At 38.6% G+C, this 25,170-nt stretch overlaps 1 protein-coding gene across 8 annotated transcripts in view; it reads right to left on the minus strand.

Moving 5' to 3' along the window:
- The window catches only part of LOC580497 (scavenger receptor cysteine-rich domain superfamily protein), an 81,211-nt gene that overhangs the window by 14,693 nt on the left and 41,348 nt on the right, over positions 1-25,170 (minus strand). For 7 of the 8 annotated variants that reach the window (XM_030983233.1, XM_030983231.1, XM_030983236.1 and 4 more), the window contains 11 exons: positions 24,966-25,150; positions 23,889-24,200; positions 22,213-22,336; positions 20,655-20,881; positions 19,222-19,530; positions 7,331-7,443; positions 6,070-6,265; positions 4,772-4,901; positions 3,660-3,829; positions 1,634-1,746; positions 642-837 (listed from right to left, as the gene is read on the minus strand). In XM_030983233.1, the coding sequence (XP_030839093.1) occupies positions 642-837; positions 1,634-1,746; positions 3,660-3,829; positions 4,772-4,901; positions 6,070-6,265; positions 7,331-7,443; positions 19,222-19,530; positions 20,655-20,881; positions 22,213-22,336; positions 23,889-24,200; positions 24,966-25,150 (2,075 nt within the window). Of the gene's footprint in view, positions 1-641; positions 838-1,633; positions 1,747-3,659; positions 3,830-4,771; positions 4,902-6,069; positions 6,266-7,330; positions 7,444-19,221; positions 19,531-20,654; positions 20,882-22,212; positions 22,337-23,129; positions 23,247-23,888; positions 24,201-24,965; positions 25,151-25,170 lie in introns of those variants that run through there. The other variant, XM_030983239.1, reaches the window with a different exon arrangement.

Genomic DNA, 25,170 nt, shown 5'->3' on the forward strand with positions numbered 1-25,170 from the left:
AGATGTCACATGTTGTAACATAATTTTGACGGTTAGAATTGCCTATGCATGTACGGTGGAATCGGTTAAAATCTCCTAATTTTGTCAAATTATCATCAAAAGCTTTCCCATACAAACTGGAAGTATATCAGGTACATTACTTTAATCATCCTATTGTTGTGCACCCATCAACCTCCCCCAGCCAAATTAAGGAATCTATCTAGGCAAAATGCAAATATAGTGTATATCTCTATGCTTTGACACACGAATATATTTGTATGCATGTTTGTACATGTATGCTCATAATCAGAATGTATGCTTATACATTTAGGCGAGGCGTCAAAAATATCGATACCAGCAGGCTGCCGCCTCACGTATTGGCGCATCGAGGCTGCAATTACAGCCGAAGCGTGGCTGGGGCAATTATTTTTCTCTTATTAGCCCAGCCGGCTTGCGCCAGGCTGGGATCTGAGGCTCGGTTTCCATTCGAAAGGCGGCAGCCGGCGCATGCTTTTGAATGCCATTTCCTACCGCCAGCGGTAGCCGGCTGAGCTAATTTAAAAAATGCAGCCAGGACGCACAAGTGCAGTAAGCTGCTGCTGGCTGGTATATTTATTTTTGACGCCTCGCCTTAGAGCACCTGAGTCCAATGGAGTTTTTACCTGAACAGATAGCCGAAGCATCCTCATAATGCTGACAGTTATGTGACTGCCATCCCTCGTGAGGGCAGCTCTCTAGGGTGCTCTCGGTACCGATGCAGTTCACCCCATCCATTAGAATCAGTCCGGTCCCAGGTCCATAAGCTTGACAGCACTTGGCTGCGAAGGCAGCATAGCCTCCCAATTGGTTACACACCACCTGAAATAAAAAGGAACAACTTTAGAATTAATTTCAAATTTCCAATTTTTATCATTTTTACGTTTTCTATTAATTCTAGCATTCCCATAGGCCTACAAATCCTGTTTTACTTTCTAATTTGATTATCACTGATCATCTCCAAGCACCATTATGGCGTACATGTATGTTCATTCTACAACCAAATTATCAAATCTAATCATTTTCTATTTTTCTCTTTATTCTATCCCTGTTTCCCCACTAACCAGATATCCCTCAATCTCTCCATCTTTCCAATCATCAACTTGAACATCCTTCCATCTATTAATTCTTGCATTCCCATAGGCCTACAAATCCTGTTTTACTTTCTAATTTGGTCATCACTGATCATCTTCAAGAGCCATTATGGAGTATGTTCATTCTACAATCAAAACATGCCTCCCAAAACTCATCCATCCATTCCTCTCTCAATCCATTCCTTCTTCAATTTATGTATCCCTCTCTCAATTTGTTCATTAATCACAGATGGATCATCACATCTCCACTCTTCCTTCCTTCTATCTTAACATCCTTCCATCTATTCATCCATCCACCCACCCACCCACCCACTCACCCATCCACCCATCACTTCTTACCTGTGCATCATTGAAGTCCCAACCATCATCACAGATCGTCCATCACAGATCGTCCCCCACTGACCATCATGGAATATCTCCACTCTTCCTTCTATCTATCTATCTATCTATCTATCTATCCATCCATCCACCCACCCACCCACTCACCCACCCACCCACTCACCCATCCCCCCATCACTATCTACCTTTGCATCATTGAAGTCCCAACCATCATCACAGACCGTTCCCCACTGACCGTCATGGAATATCTCCACTCTTCCTTCCAATGGAGTCCTACCGCCCACCAGTCTGATACCACCTGCAGGAGAAAATGTAAAAGAATTACTTCAGTTTGATTTGGTGTTTTCCTCCATCCTTGAACACATCTTTTTTTCTTCTACAGAAGTTCTGCCTCATTCCTCTCATGGATCAAAAGTGGAACCAATGGATCCCTTTCTTCTATTTATAATGTATATTATGTATCTGTGTATGCGGGCGTACCCATTACAAGCTCTGCTTATCGGGTTTCGTGCCTTTTTCCTTGTAATACAAGTTCTCTTATGATATTTATGTTCCTACGTATAAATTGTATTGTTTGAACAGATGTCACATATGTTTGTCAAATCGAATGGAAGAAAATAAACGTTCATTTGAATTTGAATGATTTCACTGGTGTGTCCTTCAATACATATATACACATACAAGGACACTGCATCAACAATTTCTTCCATTTGCAAAGTCAAATGTCGATCAGCCAGGAAACATTGGCTCAGTTTGATTCATTTTATATATGTCTCATTTAGACATCTATTCATTGATAACAAAAATATACCAAACAGTGCAAAAGAGAATTACTCTTTACATTCTCTCATGCTCAAATCATGAGTCGAAATAACTGAAAACTTCAGACAAAACCTTAATTTGATATGTGTGTATATTTTGTTGATGCTGTGTCATCACTGACTGTGCTTTCTGGTAAGACTGAATGAATGCTATATCACTTTCATGAAGCCCAAACCTCAAAATACACGATTAGACTAGTATATCATACATGCCAACATTTGAAAATCAGAAATCTGTACACTATGTGCGCGAAGCGCACATCATGGGCGCGAAGCGCGCGCGCACATCATGAGCGCGAAGTCCTTTTAGCCGGGGTCCAGGGCCCTAAAGCGGGCCCTGGAAGCTCTGGGTTTCCAGATGCTCTCTGGTGCAATCTGAGACTATTTTAGGGACCATTTCCCCTAAAATTCAACCCAAGTTTATGGGTAATTTTTGTGTCATACCAAACAAAAAAGTGATTGAAGTGAATTCCACATTTTAATTTATCCTTGGCAGAGGCAGAGCAGATAATAGACATAGATTTAATTAGCCACTCATGCAGAGTGATGCATTTAAGTCTAGTTACTTTTTAAATAATTATACATGACATAGATCTATGCATAAAATGAGACTGGCAATAATGGTATTCAACTTTCCAGACAACAGTCAACAATCCAAAATTATTGTAACTCATTGAGCTACATGTAAATGAGGTTGTCAAAATCAATGTCAGCAGAACAAGACATCTGTTGAAAAAATATAATTATTTCTTCATGAAAGGAAGGAGCATTTGGCTATGGGCACCACATACTTTCAAGTTTCAAAACAATGAAATCGTTCCTTGTATTCCTGTTTGTACTTCTGAATTCGTCTTGCTGCTGTTCCGCTCATTTTGACAGATTTTCTTCCGAGACAAATCACAAATCACAAAGTATACGGTACCTCGAAACACGTACTTTGCATGGGGACCTATACGGTGCGCTAGCCGCGATAGCGAATGCATGCATGCTGATATGCGCATGCAAACGTATAGAAATGATACTTACGAGATTTGCCAGCGCAAGTATTTACGTACGGAAATGTTACGTACGAAAACACATATCAGAGTGCACGTGGCGCGCAGCAACACGCTGCCACTGTACGTACATATCAGTGCACGCTGCACGCACCTTGCGCAATGCAATCCGTTCAGCACTCGATCGGATCAATGCTATGTATGGAAAGCCAAATTCCCCAAAATCGGAACGTTCCGTTTTTTAGGGCTATAAAAACTTCAAAAACGGAACAGTTCCGTTAAAATCGGAACGGTTGGCAAGTCTGGTATATTACGTAAGAAGTATTTCCCAACAACAACTTCCAGTCAGTTTCTTTCAAAATGTAACACTGTCTTCATTTACTGGCCACACTTACCTTTACATATGACATTAGCATCACTCTGGCAGTCTGTAATCTCTCTCTTCTCGTAGCTGCACTGAAGGAGACTGGTCTCGTTGCCTCGGCAGGTGAAGTTTGTCATGAAGGCCACACCAGTTCCAGGCTCGAAAGATCCCACGGCATCAGCAGAGCTGTTGTACAACTGCCTGAAAAGGGAAAGGAACAAAATGGAACTAAACATTGCCAAACAGACTGAATCTAGATGTTTCCTAAGGTTTCAATGGTGCTGTTGTACAACTGCCAGAGAATACAGGAACAATATGTAAATTATACATGTATGAAAGGATCCGGGCTAACTCGGACCCGGTGACAACTCGGCCCGCTGCAAAAACAGTCATTTTTTGTCATTTTATCCTAACCCTCACCCTAAACCTAAACCTAACCCTAAACCTGCAAAACCTGACTGTTTTTGCGGCGGACCGAGTTGTCCCTGGGTCCGTATTAGCCTGACTCCGTATGAAAGCACCTTAACCCAGAGCTGAATTAGCTTTGAACAAATACAAGGTCAAGTCCGGATCACCCAACATCAACCATGTCTTCATAACTAAGGCAAATTCAGATATACGACAGGATGAGCAAGAACATTTCCCAATTCGTCCCTCGGATAGGACGTTAAATCGAGGCTCTGTGTAAAGGAGTCACCATCTTTGCACGTTAAGACCCAACTGCACTATTCGTATATGAGTAGGGGGAAACCCTGGTGTAGTGGTCCACCTGCATATATATCTGCAAGAATCTTCAGTATTGAAGAGGCAGATTATACATAAGAAGAAAAGAAGAAAGCTTTAACTCTACTCTTTTTTCAATAGCCTGAGCTTCAAACCTTCAAACAGGCATTCTGAGATACACACCAGACTGCATCTGGAAGACTTCTGACATATCAGCAACAGTACTGTACTACAAGTGCCTGAGAGTCCACAGAATTTTCACTCTGGATCTCCATGATGCCAAAATATTAACACAAGCCTGGGTGTACATGTCCCCCTCCCCCCCCCCCCTCCCTCAAGAGTTATAAATATTTTTCATCTGAAGCCTTAGGACAAATATCATAGAGCCATGATTATGCATAAGTACAAGTATGGACCTACCTGCAGAGTACATTTGCATCCGATTTATCCCAGTTCTCTCCACATACACGCCCCCATCGACCATTGTGAACGACCTCTACGCGACCCTTAGGCATGGTGGAGTTGCGGTCGTCCGACACCAAACGGAAGTCTAGGAAGAGGAAGTCCCCAGTATGAAAGGAAGTGGGTTACTATCTCAGGATTCCTTCAAATAGTGGGTAAACCATAGTTGACCCACAGGCTCTGAACCAACAAGAAGCCGCAGGAATTCATTTCCTATAGTTCTACAACCACTTGTCGTTTTTCCCAATAAAAACCCTTTTTTTAAGTTACGTGGACCACAAGTAAATTGTTGCAATTTATTTTTCAGTCTAGGATATTTTAAGATACTAAAGATTTTAAGCTTCCTAATAAGATGAAATTAGAACTGCCTTTGGGGAAGAGCTTACAAAATGAATTCTTTCATACATAATAATAAAGTCATTCTTATACAGCGCATAATAATAAATTCTCTATGCGCTTTACAACAATCAATTATACAATGAATTACATGATTAATCTAAAGATTTAATTATACATGGATTAACAGAAATACATATCGTATACAATAATGATAAAATCAGATATAATATAAATGATATAAACTTATGAACACAATTATAACAGTTAAATAATTACAATCTTTTATTGTAGTAAGAAAATAACATTATTTGACATAAACTAGCATATAATTACAGACTATTGGATGAACATAAATGTCTTCAGAAGTGATTGTATGATGAACTCAAGATAGATGAATTTAAAAGGGCCAAATTCAAAGTTAATATAAAGGTCAAAATCTGTCATAAGGGCTGAATGAAATTACTGGACTACTGCATGAAATATATAAGCAGTAAAATATGGCAAGAATGTATTATAACACATGAAGCCCATATTAGTTCGTCAGGTACATGTACTGTACATGCGGGGAAAAAATTGTCAGCTGTACCAAAAACATTTTGGAGCATGTGGGTTAAGGTTTGTAGCCTGAATTATAAATTATTTTCATAAAACACCACAAAAATACAGTAGAACCTCATTAAAAGGAACCATTTTAAAACAGGTAATTTTGGGCCAATCCAACTTCTATTGTCATTCAATCATGACCAGGGAACCATTTCACAAAGCCTTTTTTCAATGACAAATATCAGTGACAAATCTGCTGATAACCAATCAGTAGCAAGGATTTCAGTAGCTTATAAGAACAACTGTCATTTGTCACTGATGACAAGTTTTGTGAATCACCCCCCTGGTAGGAAAGATCTGCTCCGTGTACATACTTCTGCAAGATACTCCTGCTGCCTCGCTGGTGCCACAGTTGTGTGTTCCCCAATCGCTATGGTAACAGTCCTCCACCCTGGCCTCGTCTCCGTTGCATGCCACGTCGTCCAGGAGGTAGGGGTACCTGGGAGGGGCGTGCTGACTACCGGAGTAATGGGATACCACCTCATAGTTGCCCAGTTGACGACACACCACCTGATGAAACAATAATAATAATAATAATGATAATTATATAATATTGGATGGTTTTGAGTGTGATACAAGAATATATTGCTCGAGCTACATGTATGACAATATTGTAGAGTCAAAGACGAGTCTAATATTATCTTAGCGAGAGCAATATATTCTTGTATCACAAGAAAACAAAGCCATACAATATTATTATTATTATCTATATTAGTCCGACTAGTGAAATAACAAATTTGACTTACCTCGGTAAATATGGCTTTATTTTTGTGTGATATCGCCATGATATCGATATCGATAGTTGAAGTTCCTGGATGACTGAGCAATACTAAAACAATATTGGTCAGTCAGCCTGGTACTGCGCTAAAGATATTGAATAAATTGATCTATCATACCACTTGGAAGCCTTAAATAGATAATAATAATATTGATGATATCGAGGGTTCAGTGACACAAAGACATAACTCCATATTTTTCCAAAATGAGTATTTTATATCAAAATGTTAAGAAAAATGTGGGCTTTCCAGGAAACACAAACACTTAACTCCACCCAACACCCCCCATTGAAGTCAATGGCTAGTGAAACATAGACTTAACTCCTTACTTAAGGCCCAAGTGCTCAGTGACACATGAACCACTTTCTCTCAAAATGACCAAAATGGAGTTGCGTCTTTGTGTCACTGACCCCTCGATATATGAGATTGGTAAGGTGCCGAAACCCACTTATAGGCATATGTTCAAGGCGCACTTGTGAACCAAAATCAAAGAAAGAGATCACGTAAAAGCTTCTGCATTGGAACAGGTGTAAAATAAAACATTCGAAAACAAAAGAATTATATGCAAAATTAAACAGATACATTTGATGAAGATTATTTGTTAATAGTTCCATTGTGACGGCCCTGCATGAGCAAAGGTTCTTTCCCCATACTTAGGACTGAGTTAGGAAGAACCTCAAATAGTTGCCTCGATCAGCCCATCTTATGGCTGAACACGGAACACTCTGGAGAACCATCATCAACAGGGTCACAAAGGGTGAGCCATGACCCCTATGACCACGACGACACAAGGTCTTACCTGTGCATCTTCTATGCCCCAGTTGTCATCGCAGATATTTCCCCACTCCGTTCCTTTGGAGATCTCTACATTCCCCTCAAGGCTGTGCCTCCCTCCAGTGAGACGAATAGTCACTAGAAAAGGAAAAGAAGGAGAGAATTTTCAAAGACCCATGCTTCACAGATAGGTACAGTTCACAACAAAATTATTCATCCTCTTTGGAAGGTGTGAACTTTTAAGTATGTAAAAATGGATTTGTTCTGATTGATACTTCTTGAGAATGTGACCTTTAAAAGCCACACTGTACTACTTGTAGCTACTTGCTCCCTCTATATAGAAAACAATGCCTAAACGGTGACCATTGGTCCCCCATGATCCTCTTTTTCTTATGTTAATTGAGAGCCGAGTTGATGAGATAACCACCTGTCCAGTGACCTTGCAGGGTGGTCTAATCCCTCCTATTAACTATTACAGATAAGCTTTAGGCCTATCTTCACTAGTTTGGCCAGGAGGGATTAGACCTCCCTGCATGGTCACTGGCAGGTGGTTATCTCATCAAATCAGATCTCAATTAACAGAAAAAGGGAACCATGGGGGATCAAAGGGTACCGTCCGAGCATTGTTGGCTGTATAGAGGGCGCAAGTAACTACAACTAGTGCAGTCCCACCTTTAGGCTTACATGTACATCTATAAGTATTCAACAAAGGCCCAATTGAAATGGTCCACCTTTCATTCTAGAGTTATGAAAAGAAAAAAAAACTAGATGGAATTTTGACTGCGCGCAGTTGAAAATGATGCCTCCGCCATAGAGCAATTTAAGTAAGTTTGGAGTTTAAATCTCCAGTGGTTCTTGAGATATCATGATAACAATCTCAATGTATGGAATTTCATAAGTTGACCTCTGTGACCCTTGACCTTTGACCTACGTGCTCCAAAATCTAATCAGATTGTCTTCCTATGGTGATACACACTATCATTAAGTTTGAAGTTTAAATCTCCAGTGGTTCTTGAGATATTATGATATGGTGATACATACTATCATTAAGTTTGAAGTGAAAATTCTCCAGTGGTTCTTGAGATATCGCGATAACGATCTCAATGTATGGAATTTCATAAGTTGACCTCTGTGACCCTTGACCTTTGACCTACGTGCTCCAAAATCTAATCAGATTGTCTTCCTATGGTGATACACACTATCATTAAGTTTGAAGTTTAAATCTCCAGTGGTTCTTGAGATATTATGATAACAATCTCAATGTATGGAATTTCATAAGTTGACCTCTGTGACCCTTGACCTTTGACCTACGTGCCCAAAATCTATTCAGATCGTCTTCCTATGGTGATACATACTATCCTTAAGTTTGAAGTTTTTACATCTCCAGTGGTTCTTGAGATATCATGATAACAATCTCAATGTATGGAATTTCATAAGTTGACCTCTGTGACCCTTGACCTTTGACATACGTGCTCCCAAATCTAATCAGATCGTCTTCCTATGGTGATACATACTATCCTTAAGTTTGAAGTTTAAATCTCAAATGGTTCTTGAGATATCGCGCTAACAAACTCAATACAAGGAATTTCATAAGTTGACCTCTGTGACCTGTGACCTTTGACCTACGTACTCCAAAATCTAATCAGATCGTCTTCCTATGGTGATAAATACTATTCCCGAGTCTTAAGTTTAAATCTTAAATGGTTCTTGAGATATTGTGATAACGGTCAAACAGGACGGACGTACGGACGGACGTACGGACGGACGTACGGACGAGTTTGCGATGGTATGCTTGTGTGTTTAGTTTTACGTATGAGATATCCTTGTGTGTCACTTTAGACTTGTGTGTCTAGCCACACAAGAAAACTATCATATTCAGTGTCTAAGATGTCTGACATGTCATCTCTAATCAACTAAGATTTAGTCACACAAGAAAAGTTTCTCCCAAAAAAAGGCCCAAAATAAATGTCCAAATTTTAGAGAGGGGTTGTGTCCAAGTAGCCAAACGGAATAGTGCCATCTACAGTTGACATCCAGGTAGCTAGGTACTATGCACATCTGCAGTACTTGTGTGTGTGTGTGTGACTTGTTAGTGTGTAGTATTTGTAAGCAAAGTAGTAGGCAGTGTATGGCTCTGTGTGTGTGTGTGTCATGGGTGGATGGTTTTGTGTGTGCAGTGTATATAATACATGTAATGTTTTTTTATGCCACACAAGCCTTAATTTTCTTGAATTGGACAGGGGTAGACAATAATGTCGTTCTGCCACACTAGCCTTAATTTTCATGACTTGGACAGGGGTAGACAATAATGTCTTTCTGCCACACAAGCCTTAATTTTCATGACTTGGACAGGGGTAGACAATAATGTCTTACTGCCACACAAGCCTTAATATCCATGACTTGGACAGAGGTATATAATACATGTAATATGTCTTTCTGCCACACAAGCCCTAATTTTCTTGACTTGGACAGGGGAAGATAATAATGTCTTTCTGACACACAAGCCTCAATTTTCTTGACTTGGACTGGGGTAGATAATAATGTCTTTCTGCCACACAAGCCTCTATTTTCTTGACTTGGACAGGGGTAGACAATAATGTCTTTCTGCCACACAAGCCTTAATTTTCATGACTTGGACTGGGGTAGATAATAATGTGTTTCAGCCACACAAGCCCTAATTTTCTTGACTTGGACAGGGGTAGACAATAATGTCGTTCTGCCACACAAGCCTTAATTTTCATGACTTGGACAGAGGTATATAATACATGTAATGTCTTTCTGCCACACAAGCCCTAATTTTCTTGACTTGGACAGGGGTAGACAATAATGTCTTACTGCCACACAAGCCTTAGTTTTCATGACTTGGACAGAGGTATGTTATACATGTAATGTCTTTCTACCACACAAGCCTTAATTTTCATGACTTGGACAGGGGTATATAATACATGTAATGTCTTTTTGCCACACAAGCCCTAATTTTCTTGACTTGGACAGAGGTATATAATACATGTAATGTCTTTCTGCCACACAAGCCTTAATTTTCTTGACTTGGACTGGGGTAGATAATAATGTCTTTCTGCCACACAAGCCTTAATTTTCATTACTTGGACAGAGGTATATAATACATGTAATGTTTTTTATGCCACACAAGCCTTAATTTTCTTGACTTGGACAGAGGTATATAATACATGTAATGTCTTTCTGCCACACAAGCCCTCGTTTTCTTGACTTGGACAGGGGTAGATAATATTGTCTTACTGCCACACAAGCCTTAATATCCATGACTTGGACAGAGGTATATAATACATGTAATGTCTTTCTGCCACACAAGCCCATTATTTTCTTGACTTGGACAGGGGTAGACAATAATGTCTTACTGCCACACAAGCCTTAATATCCATGACATGGACAGAGGTATATAATACATGTAATGTCTTTCTGCCACACAAGCCCTAATTTTCTTGACTTGGACAGGGGTAGACAACAATGTCTTTCTGCTACACAAGCCTTAATTTTCATGACTTTGACAGAGGTATATACTACATGTAATGTTTTTTATGCCACACAAGCCTTAATTTTTCTTGACATGGACAGAGGTATATAATACATGTAATGTCTTTCTGCCACACAAGCCTTAATTTTCTTGACTTGGACAGGGGTAGATAATACATGTAATGTCTTACTGCCACACAAGCCTTAATTTTCTTGACTTGGACAGAGGTATATAATACATGTAATGTCGTTCTGCCACACAAGCCTTAATTTTCTTGACTTGGACAGGGGTATATATTACATGTAATGTCTTTCTGCCACACAAGCCTTAATATCCATGACTTGGACAGAGGTATATAATACATGTAATGTCTTTCTGCCACACAAGCCCTAATTTTCTTGACTTGGACAGGGGTAGATAATACATGTAATGTCTTACTGCCACACAAGCCTTAATTTTCTTGACTTGGACAGAGGTATATAATACATGTAATGTCTTTCTGCCACACAAGCCCTCATTTTCTTGACTTGGACAGGGGTAGATAATAATGTCTTACTGCCACACAAGCCTTAATATCCATGACTTGGACAGAGGTATATAATACATGTAATGTCTTTCTGCCACACAAGCCCTAATTTTCTTGACTTGGACAGGGGTAGACAATAATGTCTTACTGCCACACAAGCCTTAATTTTCATGACTTGGACAGAGGTATATAATACATGTAATGTCTTTCTGCCACACAAGCCCTAATTTTCTTGACTTGGACAGGGGTAGACAATAATGTCTTACTGCCACACAAGCCTTAATTTTCATTCAAGATTCAAGATTTTATTGTCCATAATATAATACAGAAATTTGTTTTCCATTGGTATAACATGTAATACATAAAACATAAGACAAAAACATGGTGTCGTGTGCTGAAAGCCAGAAGGGCGTCAAGACTCTATAGAAAGAAAAAAAAGTATGTGAGCAGGTACGGTTCTCCGGCTTTCAGCACAAAACATGACAAGATAGTTATATGACTTATACATAGCAAGAATTTTATATACAATTCTGAATCACATCATGAATAAATTCAGGTATGAATATAGATGTGAATATGAGCAGCATCACAATCGAAATACGAGCAGAAAGATAAAGGAAACGAGAGCTCAAGCTCGAAGGACTGATAGAAGAGAGAAATATAGGGAAAGTTGGTAGGGGTCCAAAGGAAAATGGGAGAGACAGAGAAGGAGAGATGGCATAATTTCCAATCAGATTATAATGCATGACATAAATATACAACAAAAATCAGCAGCAGAGCTAAACAAACGGATGTTTTGACCCACAAAGGTGATAAGGCGGAAAACTTTCCAACCCAATCCCTACAATTTACTGGGTGGGTAGAAAAAAAGTTAACAAATAATCATAATCGCTATTATTCAGCTTAAAGCTGAGAATTTCGTGTTACTTTTGCATTATAGATGTGCGTAGAATTTGGAATAAAAGAATTTCTGTATCTGGCTCTACGGGTAATTGGTACACGCAGGCGGATTCCTGACTTGGACAGAGGTATATAATACATGTAATGTCTTTCTGCCACACAAGCCCTAATTTTCTTGACTTGGACAGAGGTATATAATACATGTAATGTCTTACTGCCACACAAGCCTTAAAGGTACTATGTCCCATTTGCAGGCCAAAAAAATGAAAAAGTTAAATTCCAACTGCATTTGAAAGATAATACTAATTTAGAACTTCTCTAAAAAAGGTGGGGCTTGAAATGTCTTCAAGTGGGAAAATAATGACTATTAGTTGTCAGATCGACTTTAGGGCTATAGAGCCCAAAAGTAATAGTCTTGATTTTCAGACAATTGTACCGAATGGTCATACGTTTTATGCTGCGCAAAGATTGAATCAGTTTAATCTTGGCCATCACAAGAAGTGAGTTATTGATGTAGACAAATCCTCATGTACCCTTTACAACTCTTTTCATGTATGTTATTACTAAAGAAGAAAAAAAGCCAGTCAGTCACTCAATAGTGTCTGACAGTGAAGTCTAGCAACTAAACGGGTTTCCTTGCATAATTTGAATATGAGAACACTGCTAACGTTTAAATTTCACAGAAAGGACATACATGACATATTCATAATTCCTGCAAAGTTCTACAGAATTTGAGGTTAGCTGCAAAAGGGACATAGTACCTTTAATTTTCTTGACTTGGACAGAGGTATATAATACATGTAATGTCTTTCTGCCACACAAGCCTTAATTTTCTTGACTTGGACTGGGGTAGATAATAATGTCTTTCTGCCACACAAGCCTTAATTTTCATTACTTGGACAGAGGTATATAATACATGTAATGTTTTTTATGCCACACAAGCCTTAATTTTCTTGACTTGGACAGAGGTATATAATACATGTAATGTCTTTCTGCCACACAAGCCCTCGTTTTCTTGACTTGGACAGGGGTAGATAATATTGTCTTACTGCCACACAAGCCTTAATATCCATGACTTGGACAGAGGTATATAATACATGTAATGTCTTTCTGCCACACAAGCCCATTATTTTCTTGACTTGGACAGGGGTAGACAATAATGTCTTACTGCCACACAAGCCTTAATATCCATGACATGGACAGAGGTATATAATACATGTAATGTCTTTCTGCCACACAAGCCCTAATTTTCTTGACTTGGACAGGGGTAGACAACAATGTCTTTCTGCTACACAAGCCTTAATTTTCATGACTTTGACAGAGGTATATACTACATGTAATGTTTTTTATGCCACACAAGCCTTAATTTTTCTTGACATGGACAGAGGTATATAATACATGTAATGTCTTTCTGCCACACAAGCCTTAATTTTCTTGACTTGGACAGGGGTAGATAATACATGTAATGTCTTACTGCCACACAAGCCTTAATTTTCTTGACTTGGACAGAGGTATATAATACATGTAATGTCGTTCTGCCACACAAGCCTTAATTTTCTTGACTTGGACAGGGGTATATATTACATGTAATGTCTTTCTGCCACACAAGCCTTAATATCCATGACTTGGACAGAGGTATATAATACATGTAATGTCTTTCTGCCACACAAGCCCTAATTTTCTTGACTTGGACAGGGGTAGATAATACATGTAATGTCTTACTGCCACACAAGCCTTAATTTTCTTGACTTGGACAGAGGTATATAATACATGTAATGTCTTTCTGCCACACAAGCCCTCATTTTCTTGACTTGGACAGGGGTAGATAATAATGTCTTACTGCCACACAAGCCTTAATATCCATGACTTGGACAGAGGTATATAATACATGTAATGTCTTTCTGCCACACAAGCCCTAATTTTCTTGACTTGGACAGGGGTAGACAATAATGTCTTACTGCCACACAAGCCTTAATTTTCATGACTTGGACAGAGGTATATAATACATGTAATGTCTTTCTGCCACACAAGCCCTAATTTTCTTGACTTGGACAGGGGTAGACAATAATGTCTTACTGCCACACAAGCCTTAATTTTCATTCAAGATTCAAGATTTTATTGTCCATAATATAATACAGAAATTTGTTTTCCATTGGTATAACATGTAATACATAAAACATAAGACAAAAACATGGTGTCGTGTGCTGAAAGCCAGAAGGGCGTCAAGACTCTATAGAAAGAAAAAAAAGTATGTGAGCAGGTACGGTTCTCCGGCTTTCAGCACAAAACATGACAAGATAGTTATATGACTTATACATAGCAAGAATTTTATATACAATTCTGAATCACATCATGAATAAATTCAGGTATGAATATAGATGTGAATATGAGCAGCATCACAATCGAAATACGAGCAGAAAGATAAAGGAAACGAGAGCTCAAGCTCGAAGGACTGATAGAAGAGAGAAATATAGGGAAAGTTGGTAGGGGTCCAAAGGAAAATGGGAGAGACAGAGAAGGAGAGATGGCATAATTTCCAATCAGATTATAATGCATGACATAAATATACAACAAAAATCAGCAGCAGAGCTAAACAAACGGATGTTTTGACCCACAAAGGTGATAAGGCGGAAAACTTTCCAACCCAATCCCTACAATTTACTGGGTGGGTAGAAAAAAAGTTAACAAATAATCATAATCGCTATTATTCAGCTTAAAGCTGAGAATTTCGTGTTACTTTTGCATTATAGATGTGCGTAGAATTTGGAATAAAAGAATTTCTGTATCTGGCTCTACGGGTAATTGGTACACGCAGGCGGATTCCTGACTTGGACAGAGGTATATAATACATGTAATGTCTTTCTGCCACACAAGCCCTAATTTTCTTGACTTGGACAGAGGTATATAATACATGTAATGTCTTACTGCCACACAAGCCTTAAAGGTACTATGTCCCATTTGCAGGCCAAAAAAATGAAAAAGTTAAATTCCAACTGCATTTGAAAGATAATACTAATTTAGAACTTCTCTAAAAAAGGTGGGGCTTGAAATGTCTTCAAGTGGGAAAATAATGACTATTAGTTGTCAGATCGACTTTAGGGCTATAGAGCCCAAAAGTAATAGTCTTGATTTTCAGACAATTGTACCGAATGGTCATACGTTTTATGCTGCGCAAAGATTGAATCAGTTTAATCTTGGCCATCACAAGAAGTGAGTTATTGATGTAGACAAATCCTCATGTACCCTTTACAACTCTTTTCATGTATGTTATTACTAAAGAAGAAAAAAAGCCAGTCAGTCACTCAATAGTGTCTGACAGTGAAGTCTAGCAACTAAACGGGTTTCCTTGCATAATTTGAATATGAGAACACTGCTAACGTTTAAATTTCACAGAAAGGACATACATGACATATTCATAATTCCTGCAAAGTTCTACAGAATTTGAGGTTAGCTGCAAAAGGGACATAGTACCTTTAATTTTCTTGACTTGGACAGAGGTATATAATACATGTAATGTCTTTCTGCTACACAAGCCCTCGTTTTCTTGACTTGGACAGGGGTAGATAATATTGTCTTACTGCCACACAAGCCTTAATATCCATGACTTGGACAGAGGTATATAATACATGTAATGTCTTTCTGCCACACAAGCCCTAATTTTCTTGACTTGGACAGGGGTAGACAATAATGTCTTACTGCCACACAAGCCTTAATTTTCATGACTTGGACAGAGGTATATAATACATGTAATGTTTTTCTGCCACACAAGCCTTAATTTTCTTGACTTGGACAGGGGTAGACAATAATGTCTTACTGCCACACAAGCCTTAATTTTCTTGACTTGGACAGGGGTATATAATACATGTAATGTCTTTCTGCCACACAAGCCTTAATTTTCATGACTTGGACAGAGGTAAATAATACATGTAATGTTTTTTATGCCACACAAGCCTTAATTTTCTTGACTTGGACAGGGGTATATAATACATGTAATGTCTTTCTGCCACACAAGCCTTAATTTTCTTGATTTGGACAGAGGTAGACAATAATGTCTTACTGCCACACAAGCCTTAATATCCATGACTTGGACAGAGGTATATAATACATGTAATGATTTTTTATGCCACAGAAGCCTTAATTTTCTTGACTTGGACAGGGGTAGATAATAATGTCTTTCTGCCACACAAGCCTTAATTTTCTTGACTTGGACAGGGGTATATAATACATGTAATGTCTTTCTGCCACACAAGCCTTAATTTTCTTGACTAGGACAGGGGTAGACAATAATGTCTTATATACTGCCACACAAGCCTTAATTTTCTTGACTTGGACAAGGGTATATAATACATGTAATGTCTTTCTGCCACACAAGCCTTAATTTTCTTGACTTGGACAGTGGTATATAATACATGTAATGTCTTTCTGCCACACAAGCCTTAATATCCATGACTTGGACAGAGGTATATAATACATGTAATGATTTTTTTATGCCACAGAAGCCTTAATTTTCTTGACTTGGACAGGGGTAGATAATAATGTCTTTCTGCCACACAAGCCTTAATTTTCTTGACTTGGACAGGGGTATATATTACATGTAATGTCTTTCTGCCACACAAGCCTTAATATCCATGACTTGGACAGAGGTATATAATACATGTAATGTCTTTCTGCCACACAAGCCCTAATTTTCTTGACTTGGACAGGGGTAGACAATAATGTCTTACTGCCACACAAGCCTTAATTTTCATGACTTGGACAGAGGTATATAATACATGTAATGTTTTTCTGCCACACAAGCCTTAATTTTCTTGACTTGGACAGGGGTAGACAATAATGTCTTACTGCCACACAAGCCTTAATTTTCTTGACTTGGACAGGGGTATATAATACATGTAATGTCTTTCTGCCACACAAGCCTTAATTTTCTTGACTTGGACAGGGGTATATAATACATGTAATGTCTCTCTGCCACACAAGCCTTAATTTTCTTGACTTGGACAGAGGTAGAAAATAATGTCTTACTGCCACACAAGCCTTAATATCCATGACTTGGACAGAGGTATATAATACATGTAATGATTTTTTTATGCCACAGAAGCCTTAATTTTCTTGACTTGGACAGGGGTAGATAATAATGTCTTTCTGCCACACAAGCCTTAATTTTCTTGACTTGGACTGGGGTAGATAATAATGTCTTTCTGCCACACAAGCCTTAATTTTCATTACTTGGACAGAGGTATATAATACATGTAATGTTTTTTATGCCACAGAAGCCTTAATTTTCTTGACTTGGACAGAGATATATAATACATGTAATGTTTTTTTTTATGCCACAGAAGCCTTAATTTTCTTGACTTGGACAGGGGTAGATAATAATGTCCTTCTGCCATGACAAGCTCCTCGGCTTTTCATTGGTTCCTCCACAACATTGGAATATTATTGCATTACCTGTATTATATGTGTGTGATGTTTCTATTCAATGAGGAAAAAAGATAAATCAATTTTTTGGTCATTCAAAAGTCACAAATAAATAGTTGTATACTTTTTGGACATCAAGTTTTTTAGGCACACAAGCCTTAATTTTCTTGTCTTGGACAGGGTAGCTGATCGTCTTTTCTGCCACACAAGCCTCAATTTTTACGACTTAGGCGGGTAAATGATGTGTTTTTGCGGGACACAAGCCTTAATTTTCCTGACTTGGATAGAGGTAGACAATAATGTCTTTTGGGCATACAAGCCTTAATTTTAATTTTAAAAACCAGTCTCAACACATATTGTATTAAAAAACACACAAGATGCATTTTCATTTCATTTTAGACAAACACACAAGAAGTTGGGAATTAAGACACACAAGTAGTCTTTAGAAGGAAAAAATGAAAAGACACACAAGATACCCCTTTTTTTCAGACACACAAGACAAAAATCTCACAAGCATACTGTCGTGAGTAGTACCGTACGGACGGACAACCCGAAAACATGATGCCTCCGGCACCACCTTCGGTGGCGGAGGCATAAAAAGCTTCAAATTTACAAGGATTGTAATAAATTCAGTTGTTGATTATATCTAAGCAACTCATTTTCAGGCTGGAATTCTTTAAATTGTATGTTATGAGGGGTTATGATGCGGATAATAATATGTTATAACTGGTTTCACAATCCCCCCCCCCCATTTCTTCATTACACAACATAGTGTTGGCTCAGTCAGTAGAGCGTCCGCCTCACAACCGGGAGGTCGTGGATTCGAACCCTGGCCGCGTCATACCAAAAGACGTTAAAAGATGGGAGGTGTTGCTTCCTTGTTTGGCTTTCAACAATAAGGGATAGAGCAACGTCGTTCTGGCACTGCTCAGTGGCTGCCGGGCTCACGATCAATTGGGCAAAAAGAATTTCAATTTCGGTTTAATAAAATTTGGAGTGGACTATTAGGCTATTATTATTATTATTATTATTATTAGAAACAACTTTTCATCAGTACACCATTCAAAGAACATTTCAGCCAATAATAGTACATGAAGTTAGAGTATCTTTTTGCAGTGAGCCAACACATTTTTCCATAAATTTGTGTTAATGCTATTCTGTCAGGAATGCTACATATTGAGTGACCCACTTCTCACCCACACATAACTGCATTACTATCCTGGCTGTGTATTAAAACCTGTTCTATTGATTCTCAAATTTCGAACACCACTGTACAAAACTCAACTGATTTCACTCAAAATCGGTACTTTAGTGACAATTGATGACACCTAAATAGTAGTAAAATACAATTTGTTCAACTTACCAATGTCAGAAACAATAATTTTAAAATTCAAATCGTGAGCCTACTGTCAGACTTGCCGATCAGCCACATGGTATCTATTGTGTGCATTTGTGTGTAATGTGTGTATTGAATATTCATGTGTGCAATTGCTGCCTATTAGCACGTACATGTAGTAGAGCGCTAGAGGTCAATACACATTAGCATTGACTCTCTATGCTTTGCTGGAGTGCTTCTCACCTTGGCACCTAGCTGTAGCTGCATTACAGCGGGTAGGAGGCTGCGAGCCAGGAGCCACAGGGCAGTCTTGAAGTCGCTCCTCGTTACCAGTGCACATCAAATTGGACAACAATGGGTCCTGAACAGAGTCCGTTGACGGGTCGCAGCATGAGTCATTGGAGAGGGGATACTCGCCGAGTTGACGGCAGACGACGCGTGCATCTTCGGGACCCCACTGGTCAGCGCAGACTCCACCCCATTGGCCATTCTTGAAGACTTCTACTTTGCCTTGTAAGAATGAATAGTCATTGCTAACAAGACGCACAGCAGCTGCAAGAGAAGCATTGAAACAGAGACAGGGGTGATAGTGAGAACTAAAGAAAAGATAAAATAATTTGTTTTTCCATCAACCATCTACCCCCCCCCCCCCCCCCCATGTGTAAAAAAATATAAAAAGGATTCAGGAGGGAAAAATGGCACCTAACAACATTCCCCCCTTTTGAGTAAGAAAATTGGGGGAAAATTGGGAAAAATTAGGAAAATAAGGGGAAAATAGAGGTCAAATTGGGAAGAAAAAACAAATCGGGGAAGAAAAAAATGGGGAAACCAATTTAAATCAGGTGATTATCAGGCCTTCAGAGATTTGTGCTCAAGTGATGATTATTAGAGAAAGTGAAACTCTCAAAGAGGAGGTTAACAGACCTATTGCTCAAATATTTGGTCAAAACATCGAAAGAAAATTTAAAACATTTCCAAATATCTTTCCTTATGCCCACAAGGACAATGCTAACCCCAAACTTCTCCTATAAGCCAATCAAAAACTATAACCAAAAGCCTATCCCTACATCTTGCACAGAAAGCAGGCCAGAGCCAATATTGTATCAACGCTCCCAGTACTTCTACTTCCCTACTGAACCTGGTTCTACCAGCAGTTCGGTCAGTTCTATTAGTTATCATTTGTTTTGGCATTTATGGCCATCTAATTGCTCAAAGTGAAACCCCTTCCCCCCCCCCCCCCAAAAAAAGGTAATAAATAAGTAAGTATTAATTGAGTGAGTGAATAAGTATGTAACTAAATCAGTAACTAAGTAAATAAATTTTAAAGAAATTAAATAAATAAGTAAATAAATACTGTTAAGTTACTAAGTAAAGCCTTGGTCACAAATGCCATTACGAACTGCTACAAACGCCGCACAAATGATTTTCAGACAATGGATATTCGGGAAGAAAATGGAAAATCAGGGAGATTTATACGAACACATCGTTCCTACCAACCATTGTGACCGTAGCTTAAGTAAATAAATAATTACAATCAATGAACAAATAAACAAAGAAATGAATAAATAAAACATATTTTTTTAATATTACATTTAAAAATGAAAAAAAACAATCATACAGTATAACATTCAAGTCCCCACAATAACAGGGTTTTTGCAGTATCAAATGAGACTCACGAGCACATCGAACTCCAGCCAAATCGTTGGTATCATTGAGTCGCATCGGTTCAGTCTCTGTTGGAGCAAACCTGAAGCAGTCGTTATCTCCGTTGTTGGTCGATGGACACTCGTCTAACGTGCCTTCAGTCCCTGCGCAGCCTACATTCGACATGAGGTAGCTGGCTGTAACCTGGCCAAACCTCATACCAGTCGTTGCTTCAACTGCTGCTAGATCTCCAACTTGTCTGCAAACATTTGATTGAATGAGAGAGCATATACGTGTAGCTCTCATTTATTTCTTCCAATATGTACAATTATTTTTCTTTTAAAGGTAAAGACCAATTGCATTGTGAAAGAAACGTTGTGGAATCGATCAGAAAAGGTTGATCATCTAGCATCTAGCATCTGCAAGGTTCTGGAATCATCAAAATGATAAGAAATTTCTTCGTAAAGTTACAAGCACTATACACAGAAAGATGTATATGGGAGTACCCCATATCTCTCACAGACCATGAGAGAAACAAATTTACCAAATATATGAATTAGTAGGTGGTTTCCCGGCAAATTTTTTATCATCATGTATTAGTCAAAACATATTCTTTCACATAATTGGTAATGAGAGCTTCTATTTCATTTTTTGAAATTGGGGCGTTTCCAATACTGGTCTTTACCTTTAAAGTTAACGGTATGTCATGCATAGTTTCATGTTTACATCAAGAAAACAGAGTAATACATACATATGAGCTAGTAATACAAAGAAATACAAAGAAATGAAAGAAAAGGGTGTCCCAAGAACAGCCTCAAGGGCTTGTAAGGAGAGGATCACCAGAGCAAAAAACAAAAACAACAACATTGACGACAAAGAGACACATTTATCCTTCTATGCCCCAAAGTGTGCGAACAAGTTTTATAAGGGTGTCGTTGGATTTGTCGGGTCACACTATAAAAAGGGGCCTAACATGTTAGTCAGAGCCCTCTATGTACTGGACAATATAAAGCCTTAATAATCCTGACATGGAGAGGTTTCAGGGTTGAAAGTGGGAATAACCCTGAAAACTGGCATCCTTCTATTAAAGGGGCTTGGTAACATTGTTCAAATGAGATAGAATGGTGACTTCAATGCTAGATTTACAATTAACAAAAATCTGAAAGTTTATTCATGATAAAAATTAGGAAAAACTGATCTGATCGATTCCTTAATTCTCCCAACTATATAATTATAATCTAATTAAAATTTAGGTAATTGTTAATTGTCACAAAGCACTGAATTAGTTCTATATACCATTCCAGACATTTTAAGTGTTAGTAGATTTTTAAAAGCCTGTTTTCAGTCTTATTTTAATGGAAAAAACCGAAAAAAGGTTGAGATAACTAAAAAATGATTGGGAGAATGTCCTGTTAGAAACTGTCGCGCAGTGACGCCTTCAAAGAAAACCCATAAATATCTTGGTTAACTGAGAATTTGTTCATGATTTTTTGCATGTTAGAGGGTTTGTACAGTAGAAGGAATATAATAAGTAACATTTCATACACCAATTGCTTGTTATCATGCCAGCAATAGTTCAACATCACTTACTTGCAAACCACTCTTGCATCTTCGATACCCCAGTTCTTGGCACAAATGGGTCCCCACTTCAAACCGTCATACACAGCGACGTAGCCTTCACTAGGACTCTTGCCACCCATCAGCTTTATAGGTCCTGCAGGAAAAGAGAACGATTGTTAAAGGGATCCGGTAACTTTGTCTCAGATTCTGAAACAAATCCTGGATTTAGCTCATGCTGCAATCATAATTATAAACCTTTAGGTCAGTCAGGAACCCATGGCATTTGCAAGCCGATCGCTTGTCTGATTATCAAGATATTTATGATTGGAAATCAAAATCAAATTTGCGTTTGCCTAACGGTTTTCATAACACTACAGTCTATGGGGAAAACGAGTAAGGTAAAACCGGTCACTCAAAGATTTTTACTTTTTTTAGTCACTTCTTAATCATTTTGAAGCGCAATTTTTTTAGGGCTTCAATATTACACCATATAAGGAGTAATGCATAATGAATGTTTTTTATTTGTTGAAAGATTAAAGTTAATTCTATTTGAATAGAATGTTAATCTGTTAACTCATGAAAATATTCGGACTATTGAACTCATAACCATTCATTATTTGTATAATAAAAGAAATATGATACACTTATAAAAGGAAGAAAATTGTACAAGTCAAGAAGGCTGAGGGAGGCGCATTTCTGAAACTTATAACCAAATGGCATTTTAATATAATGTGATGGCAGACTGGATGCAGAGGCATCTGACATCTGCGCAATATATGTTCATGATTCGGAGAACTAAGTCAATCAGACAATTCAAAGAGAAATGCAACAAAAAGGCAACATAGCTAATGTAGACAGCTCAGTAGAAAGATGAAAAGAAGTTAAGGAGATCATGAATATGAGAAGAGCCAGTGACAGTCAGGTTAGAAAAATATATGCCAACTTACTTTTACAAACTAAAGTGGCATCATTAGTATGATAAGCATAAGAGCCAATGACAATATATGAAAACTTACTTTTACAAACTAAAGTGGCATCATTAGTATGATAAGCATAAGAGCCAATGACAATATATGAAAACTTACTTTTACAAACTAAAGTGGCATCATTAGTATGATAAGCATAAGAGCCAATGACAATATATGCCAACTTACTTTTACAAACTACAGTGGCATCATTAGTATGATAAGCATAAGAGCCAATGACAATATATGCCAACTTACTTTTACAAACTAAAGTGGCATCATTAGTATGATAAGCATAAGAGCCAATGACAATATATGACAACTTACTTTTACAAACTAAAGTGGCATCATTAGTATGATAAGCATAAGAGCCAATGACAATATATGACAACTTACTTTTACAAACTAAAGTGGCATCATTAGTATGATAAGCATAAGAGCCAATGACAATATATGCCAACTTACTTTTACAAACTACAGTGGCATCATTAGTATGATAAGCATAAGAGCCAATGACAATATATGCCAACTTACTTTTACAAACTACAGTGGCATCATTAGTATGATAAGCATAAGAGCCAATGACAATATATGAAAACTTACTTTTACAAACTAAAGTGGCATCATTGGTATGATAAGCATAAGAGCCAATGACAATATATGACAACTTACTTTTACAAACTACAGTGGCATCATTAGTATGATAAGCATAAGAGCCAATGACAATATATGACAACTTACTTTTACAAACTAAAGTGGCATCATTGGTATGATTGGCACACTCAGGGCCAGGCGTCTTATTCATGGTGCAGTTCTTGAACACTTTATCCTCGGGCGTACACCCCACCTCGCTGATTAGCACTGGTCCAGTCCCTGGAGTGAACGTTGCCGTGGTTGTCGTTGCATTCGCTCCGGGGAAGCCCAGCTGTTTGCAGACCAGGTCTCCGTCGATCAGGTCCCAGCCCGTGCTGCATACGCTGCCCCAGTTGGAGTTGCTGAAGACCTCCACCCGGCCCTGAACAGTACTGTCGCTACCCTGTAAGCGAATGTTACCTGTAGGAGAAGAAACAGTTTGAGTTGTAGTCCTGAAAAGTTGCAGAGAGAATGTATAATAATAATAATAATAGGCATTTCAACAGCGCAGTCTATCTAGAAATTATGTTCCGAGGCCCATTTATTATTACCCCGGCTTTAGCCTAGCTGCCATTACAGCGCTCCAGCATTTCAAGGAATTAATTTTTGATTCCTGCCAGGTACCCACTTACCTCACCTGGGTCGAGTATGACGTGTATTATAAGGCAGGGCCAAGGATCTGTTGAAGGACCTTATAATAATCACAGTATGAACACACGTCTTACCATTGCACGTAACACTGGCGTCCTCTGTGTGCGCGCAGTTATGCTCTCCCCAGCCTCTGTTCGGACCCTCACTAATCCTGCTCTCCAATCCCGAGCATGCTAGATCATCAATGTGAATCTTCCCTTAAAACCACAATATGAACACACGTCTTACCATTGCACGTAACACTGGCGTCCTCTGTGTGCACGCAGTTATGCTCTCCCCAGCCCCTGTTCGGACACTCACTAATCCTGCTCTCCAATCCCGAGCATGCTAGATCATCGATGTGAATCTTCCCTTAAAACCACAATATGAACACACGTCTTACCATTGCACGTAACACTGGCGTCCTCTGTGCGCGCAGTTATGCTCTCCCCAGCCTCTGTTCGGACACTCACTAATCCTGCTCTCCAATCCCGAGCATGCTAGATCATCAATGTGAATCTCCCCTTATAACCACAATATGAACACACGTCTTACCATTGCACGTAACACTGGCGTCCTCTGTGTGCGCGCAGTTATGCTCTCCCCAGCCCCTGTTCGGACACTCACTAATCCTGCTCTCCAATCCCGAGCATGCTAGATCATCAATGTGAATGTCCCCTGTTCCGTGTGTGAAATGGGCACAACAATGAGACGCGTTTGCTGATGAATATCCCAGTTGTCTGATTGTAATGATAGAAAA

Source organism: Strongylocentrotus purpuratus, unplaced genomic scaffold, assembly GCF_000002235.5.
Source record: "Strongylocentrotus purpuratus isolate Spur 01 unplaced genomic scaffold, Spur_5.0 spur5_scaffold_13, whole genome shotgun sequence".
Classification (NCBI taxonomy): Eukaryota; Metazoa; Echinodermata; class Echinoidea; order Camarodonta; family Strongylocentrotidae; genus Strongylocentrotus; species Strongylocentrotus purpuratus.